The sequence below is a fragment of the Mesoplodon densirostris genome, chromosome X (assembly GCF_025265405.1).
Source record: "Mesoplodon densirostris isolate mMesDen1 chromosome X, mMesDen1 primary haplotype, whole genome shotgun sequence".
Taxonomy (NCBI): domain Eukaryota; kingdom Metazoa; phylum Chordata; class Mammalia; order Artiodactyla; family Ziphiidae; genus Mesoplodon; species Mesoplodon densirostris.
Genome location: NC_082681.1, coordinates 3,836,678 through 3,844,110, shown reverse-complemented (window position 1 = coordinate 3,844,110; position 7,433 = coordinate 3,836,678). Strand labels below are relative to the sequence as shown.

Below are 7,433 nucleotides of genomic sequence, written 5' to 3'. Positions count from 1 at the left end.
CATTATTTACAATTGCAAAGATACGGAAGCTACCTAAGTGTCCATCGACAAATGAATGGATAAAGAACAGGTACTGTATATGTACAATGGACTACTACTCAGCCATAAAAAAGGAACAAACTTTTGCCTTTTGCCTTTTGCAGCAACATGGATGGACTTGGAGGGCAACATGCTAAGTGAAGTAAGTCAGACTTACTTAAGGGAACGGCAAATAATGCACGATATCACTCATATGTGGAATCTAAAAAATACAACAAACTAGTGAATATATCAAAAAAGAAGCAGACTCAAAGATACAGAGAACAAACTAGTGCTTATCAGTAGGGATGAGGGAGGGGCACTACAGGGATGGAGGACTGGGAGGCACAAACTTTGGGGTGTAAGACGGGCTACAAGGATGTATTGTACAACACGGGGAGTAGAGCCAATATTTGGTAACAACTGTAAATTGAATGTAACCTTTAAAAATTGTATAAAAAATACAAAGTATTGGCATTTAAAACATCTTCTATGAAAAAGAACAACATTTGAAAAATCACTAAAGGAAACAGATGAATTTCCATGTCATCTTAGAAAACAGGAAAACAAAGATGCTACACCGGGTTGCCCCAACTTGCCCGGGCCCTCACTGCTTAGAAGGCTGACCACTCCCTCTTCAAACTCAGAGTGAAGGATCAGCCTCCCTTCCTGCCCCACAGGAGAAGCTGCTGGACGCGGGCCTGGAAGGAGCCTGGCTGCTGCTCTGGCTCAGGCTCCCTGTTCCTCGTCGCTCACACCCTCTGCAGACAGGGATGGGAAGGACCTGGGATCCCATTCACTGACCCTGTGCAGATGCTCCAGGACCTGACACTTGCTGGTCTCCGCGTAGGCCCGGGGACCCCAGAGGAACTCGTAGCGGGCGGGGTCGCTGTGGGGCACCTGCCGGTACTCCACGTAGCCCTCCTGCACCCACACTTTGGTGAGGAGCTCCCTGGGCTCCCCATAGATGTAGTGCTCCCTCCCGGCACACACATCTATCTTGCTAAGTGCTCCCCAGACCACCTCCTCAGGGGCAACAGAGTCGGCCTCCAGGAGGATCAGGCCCAGGAGCAGCACCAGGAGGCCGGTCTTGGGCATGCTCGGCCTGTCACTCAGCATCCCATCGTAGGTGAGGCCCAGGGTGGGGACGAGGACATAGGAGTGATTGCTGGGGTCCACTTCCTTCACGTCGAGGCCAAGGATCAGCCGCATGTCCTCGGAGGCTCGCCTGAAGACCATGGGGAAGTGGTCCTGGTAATCTTTGAGGATGGTCAGCATTTCTGCCTTTGTGGTCGACTCCTTGGTCTGATGCTTGAACAGCAGGAACGCCACCAGTTCATCCACCTTCTGACATAGAGCATGTTGGAGCACATCTTCCTGGTCATGCCAGGTGCTCGGCCCTTCCTCATCTTGGGGGCTGAGGCCGTCGTCTTCACATTGGCTCCATGGAGGGGTGGCCCTGGCAGTGGGGGAGGGGCTCTGGGGGGGACTGGGTTCTCCAGCATCAGCCACCTCCTCCGAGGTGCCCAGGAACAGGTCAGAGTAAGAAGAGGAGGACGAGGGGGATACGGCCTCCTCCCCCTCAGCCCCCAACAGCTGTGCCTCCACCAGGCCCTGGGCCGGGACTGGGGTCTGAAAGTCTGCCTCCGGCTGGCGGAGCTCACTCATCTCGACCAGGGGCATGATGACTGGGGTCGGGCCGCCGACGGGAGTGTGGGCAGGGGCGACAGGTAGGGACCACGGACCTGGGGGAGAGAGGGCGTGTGAGCGGCCTCGGCGGAGAAAGGCACCCCGGGCAGCTCTGACAAGAGTCACTTACAGGTCTCGTCTTCAGGGGTGCCCTCGGGCCTCACAGGGGCGCTCCTCCTGGGCGGCCTGTCCCCTGCCAACCTGAAGAAGGAAGTGAGGGGGCTCCTCAGGGTGCAGCCAGCACGGCCCCAAGTTCTGGGGCTGAACAGGACGGTGGGGTGACTCGGGTGTTGTGGGGTCCCCTCTGTTCTGGGAGGGGGAGCCCCTGGGTACACACTCAGGGCACGCACCTCCCCTTGACTCCTGGCACTGCCTGGGCCTCCTCTGCTCTGTGGCCTGAGGACACGGTCCTCAGACTTGGGCCTTCGCCTCCCGGTTCCTGGAGCCCCTGTAAGAGGGATGGAGGGGGCACCTCTTGTGTAGACTGTGGCACAGCCCTGGGCCCCTCGGTGCTGGTAGGAGGGATGGGCCGGACTCTGTGAGATCCCCCCAGTTCTGAGTTCTCGGGTGGGTGGTCTCCTCGGGGCTGGCTCGTAGTGCTCACCGTTCCCCTTAAGGGCCTGGACTCTCCCCTTTGTGGGCCTGAGGGGAAACTCAGAACAAGACCCCGGGTCTGAACAGAAAGCAGTGAGGGGGCCCCACATGTGGCCGCACCTGTCCAGGGCCTCCCGAGGGTCCTAGGATGGGGACGTTCTGGGTCCTCACCTCCTCCTCACATCCTGCCTGGCCTCCCAGCACTGACCACAGGGGCAGGTTTCTGTGGAGGCCCCTGTACCAGGGCTGGGGGTCTGCTCAGTCCGCCCTCGGGATCCTGGGAGTCCACCCTCTGCGGACCTGAAGCCTCACCCCTCACACCAAACACCTGACCTCCCGAGGACCCTGAGCCAGAAGTCAGGAAACATCTCATCTGCTGACCGTGCTCTGGCGCCTCCAAGGCCCCCGTGGAAGGGCAAAGCATCCCTCCCTGTGTTGGGGTCTAACGTCCTCAATCCTTGCTTCCTCGCGTGCAGGCTGGACTCTGGGCAGGACCTGGGATTGTCCCGTCTGCCAGTGTGAGTCCCTGCTCCTTCTACCAGGGCGCCAGTCTCTCAGAGGCCCGGACGTCAGGACGTCAGGACAGGCCTACTGTGCTCATCCCGCCCCGGGGCCTCCCACGGCCACCTGCCAGGGCGGGGATCTGGTGGGTCCTTTTTGTCCTCTCTCAGGGTCCCCTCAGTCCTGCCTAAGGGCTCTAACCTTAGTCCACCAGGGACCTGACATTTTACCCTCTGCCCTCATGAGACCCTGCCCCTTATCCCAGGTCCCCAGCTTTTCTGAGGCCCGGATGTCAGGATGTGCTGCTGTGCTCATCCCACCCTATGGCCTCCCAGGGCCAGCTCTGTTCTGGGGTCCAGGCTGCACTCAGTCCTCCCTCAGGGCCCTCACCTTGACTCCACGCAGGACCTGGGATTCTCTCCTGTGCCCGCCTGAGACCCCGCCCCTTATACCCCCTCCCCAGCCTCTCTGAGACCCCGCCCCTTTTAACCCCTCGCCAGGGTCTCTGAGACCCGGATGTCAGGAAGTGCTGCATGGGGTCATCCCACCCTATCGCCTCCCCAGGGCCCCCTCTCTTCTGGGGTCCAGGGTCCGCTCATTCCTCCCTCAGGTTCCTCACCTCGACTCCCGGCAGGTCCTGGGATTCTTCCCTCCGCCCTCTTTAGGCCCCGCCCCTTACACCAGGTCCCCAGTGTCTCTGAGACCTGGAGGCAGAAGTCAAAACTCCTTGCCAAGTGCTCATTCCGTCCCGGGACTGCCCAGGGCTGATGGCAGGGGCGGGGATCAATGGCGTCCCCTCTGTCCTCCTTCAGAGTCCTCAGCTCGAGCCCTGGCAGGTCCGGGGACGCCCCCTGTGTTCACCCGAGGCCGGACCCTCACACCAAGGCTTTCACTGTCCCGAGACCCCCAGGGGGAATCTATGCACAACACATCAGGCCACCAAGCCCAGGGCTTCTCAGGGCTGAGATGATCCCGCGGGGGTCCCTCAGCGCTCCCTCGACTCCTCACCTTGACTCTCCGCTGGCGCCCCCTCATGAACAGACATCTGAGTGCCTCTCTCGCCTCCGAGCACCCTCAGCACCAGGGGCTCTCAGCTCTCGCACCCCAGACGCAGAGCCCACCCCTCGTGCCCCCGCCCACCCGGGAGCCCGAGCCCCATTCGTGCCACGAGCGTCCTCCCCGCCACCCCACGCCCCGCCCCGCCCCGCCCCGGCGGGAGCTCCCCTAACAACTACCGAACCCGCGCCCGGGAGTCCTCCCCATCGACCCCCGCCTCAGCCAGGAGTACCTCCCCCTTCCTCCCGCCACACGCAGCAGCCGTTAGCCCTCCCCTCCCTTGTCAGCCCGTGGGGCGGGGGCCCGCCCATCCCATCCTCCCCACCCCCACAGCCAGTCGTCCTCTCCTCTGGCCCCCAAAGCCGGACCCACCCATCCAGCAGGAAGCCCTCTCCTCCGGCCCCCCCACGCTTAGCCATTAGCCCCACCCTCTGCACCCCGACTCGAAAACGCCCCCCACCAGCCACCCCAGCAGCCAGCGGTCCTCCCCTCGGACCCGAACACAGGGGGACCCTTCCCTCAGCCCCCCTTCAACCCGCTGCCCTCCGCCGCCGCTCCCCCACTCCCAACCGAGCAGCCCGTAGCCCTCCCCCCACCTCCACTCCTTCCCAGGGCCCCCGGTACCTGTGGAGTCCAGCCCCCGGCAAAGCCCCCGCCTGTCTCCTGACTTGCTCTGACTCTGTGGATGACTCCGGAGTCCTGCTCAGAAGGGGCTGAAGAGCTCGTCTCAGCAGTGCAGCCAGGAACTCTGCAGCTGACGGTCCCAGGCACTCTGTGCGAACGCCACGTGGGTTTCCGGGTGCTCCCGGAAGCTCCAGGGAGATGAGGGAGAAAGTTCTAGACGTCTCTTTACAGAGAAAGTGGTTGGATGACAAGAGCACGTGAGGAGGCGCTTTGCTACGGGAGCAGCAGTAGCCATGCGCACTGAGGGCCTGAGGTCCCAAGGTTTGGCGCCTCAGGAAGCAAAAGACACGCCCATTGGCCTTCCACCAATAGGAAGGCCTCCCTGCAAGGCTGTGGAGTTGGGGGAGCAAACTTGGCGATGCAGAGCCCGTTGTGGCAAATAACTCAATTTGTCTTTACAGGTGGTTTTCTACTGTGACTGATAATGTCATAAACCTATTCTGATTTCTTTTGTTTTTTTTAGTTTTTGAATTTTATTTTATGTAATTTTTTATACAGCAGGTTCTTATTAGTTACCCATTTTGTACATAAAATTGTACATTTGTGAATCCCAATCTCCCAACTCATCACACCACCACCACCCCCGCCCCCACCATTTTCCCACCTTGGTGTCCATATGTCTGTGCTCTACATCTGTGTCTCTGTTTCTGCCCTGCAAACCGGTTCATCTGTACCATTTTTCTAGGTTCCACACATATGCATTAATATACGATATTTGTTTTTCTCTCTCTGACTTCCTTCACTCTGTATGACAGTCTCTAGATCCATCCACGTCTCTACAAACGACCCATTTCGTTCCTCTGTACAGCTGAGTAATAAAGCAATAGTAATAAAGCTCTTCTTTATATGGATTGATTTCTTGTCTAGTTGTATCAACTAGCCATCTTCTCACATGGCACAAGAGGATGAGGCAGCTGTCTGGGGTCTCTTTTATAAGGGAGCTAATCTCATCCATGAGGGCTCCCCCAGCATGGGCTAATCACTTCCCAGCGCCCCACCTCCAAATCCCATCCCTTTGGGGGTTAGAATTTCACAGGTGAATGAGGGGGAGAGGATTACAAATATTCAGTCCGTAGCACTGTCAGTCCAACTATTGTTGCTCCTATGTTCCCTTTTTCCTGCTGAGATAATCAAGTTTTTCATTTACATTTTAACTTCTCTACTGCCTTTTCAGGCAATTATCAGTTTTCGCTAAAACTTTACAATTCACCTATGAAATGGAAGAAGAACCCTCACCATGTCTGGGTCTGCAAAGTGCCTAGCCTACCCTCTCACTGGAGAGGTGTCCCACAGGTGCTGAGCAGGAATCCGACTCTGGACCCCCACCCTCACCCGCAGCAATCCTTTCCCTCCATTGCCCACTGCGGAGGCCACACTCAGCTGAAACGTTCCGAGAAATTTATTAAAGAGAAACATTGACTGAAACCATTGAACGGAGGGCATGATAACACAGAGAGGAACTTCTAACGGCCACCGGACCCCACGGGTTCCCCCCCCCCGGGGTCCCCAACAAGGTGCCTCCGCTACACCCCACCCATCGGCCCTCCATCCCCCCCCCAGTCTCCCTTCCTGAGGGCCCCACATGTGGCCTCTCTCCAGGACGATGTGTGCTGGCAATGCCTGCTCCCCTCAGGGAAGCCCCTCCCCCTATGGCCCACATGCCTGGGGCCTGGCCCTGCCCTGTGGTGGGCACAGGACAGTCCCACAGCAGGGCACGCACCACTGAGCCGACGACGTGGTGTCCCGAAGAACAACCCGGTGGCCATGAATTGTACTGGTAATTACTTTCACATTTCCAAGTAAACTCCTATTGCAATGCTGTGTTATCTAGGTTGGGATCACAAACTATGAAGGAATGTTTCCCAGTTGATTTTACAAATACCAAAATTCAGCCTTGTATTGGATCAGTACAAATATATGTGGTCAATACCATTCACAAACGTAGAAACTGAAGCTTATTAAATACTATTATTAATATACAGAAATCAGTTGCCTTTGTATACACTAAAAACAAAGTATCAGAGAAATTAAGGAAACTATCTCATTTACCATTGCATCACAATGATAGAATACCTAGGAATAAACCTACCTAAGGAGGCAAAAGACCTGTACACTGAAAAGTATAACAGTGGTGAAAGAAACTGAAGACAACACAAACAGATGGAAAGATAACATTGCATTCTTGAATTGGAAGCATCAGTAGTGTTAAAATGACCATACTACTCAAGTCAACCTACAGAACTGCAATCAATGCAATTCCTATGAAAATACTCTTGGCATTTTACACAGAATTTGAACAAATAATTTTAAATTTTCTATGGAAACACAAAAGACCCTGAAGAGCCAAAACAATCTTGAGAAAGAACAACAGAGCTGGAGGAATCATACTCCCTGGTTTCACACTACAGTATAAAGCTACAGTAATCAAAGCAGTATGGTACTGGCACAAAAACAGACAAATAGATCAATGGAACAGGATAGAAAGCAAAGAAATAAACCCACGCACCTATGGTCAATTAATCTACAACAAACTAGGCAGGAATACAGTAGACACTGGAGAAAAGACAGTCTCTTCAATAAGTGGTGCTGAGAGAACTGAACAGCTACATGTAAAAGAATGAAATTAGACCATTGTCCAACAGCATAAACAAAAATAAATGCAAAATAGGGTAAAGGCCTAAATGTAAGACCGGATACTATAAAACTCCTAGAGGGAAACACAGGCAGAACACTCTTTGACATAAATCACAGCAATATGTTTTTGGATCTATCTCCTAAGGAAAAGAAGTAAAAGGAAAAATAAACAAATGGGACCTAACTAAACTTAAAAGCTTTTTTGCACAACAAAGGAAACCACTGACAAAACTAAAAGACAACCTACTGAATGGGAG

At 55.0% G+C, this 7,433-nt stretch overlaps 1 protein-coding gene across 1 annotated transcript; it reads right to left on the bottom strand.

Moving 5' to 3' along the window:
• Positions 1-747: 747 nt before the first annotated feature.
• On the bottom strand, positions 748-1,686 carry LOC132482507 (melanoma-associated antigen 10-like). The gene is made up of 2 exons (XM_060087827.1): positions 1,553-1,686; positions 748-1,435 (listed from the first exon to the last, which is right to left on the bottom strand). The coding sequence occupies exons 1-2, from the start codon at positions 1,684-1,686 to the stop codon at positions 748-750; spliced, it is 822 nt and encodes a 273-aa protein (XP_059943810.1).
• Positions 1,687-7,433: the final 5,747 nt, after the last annotated feature.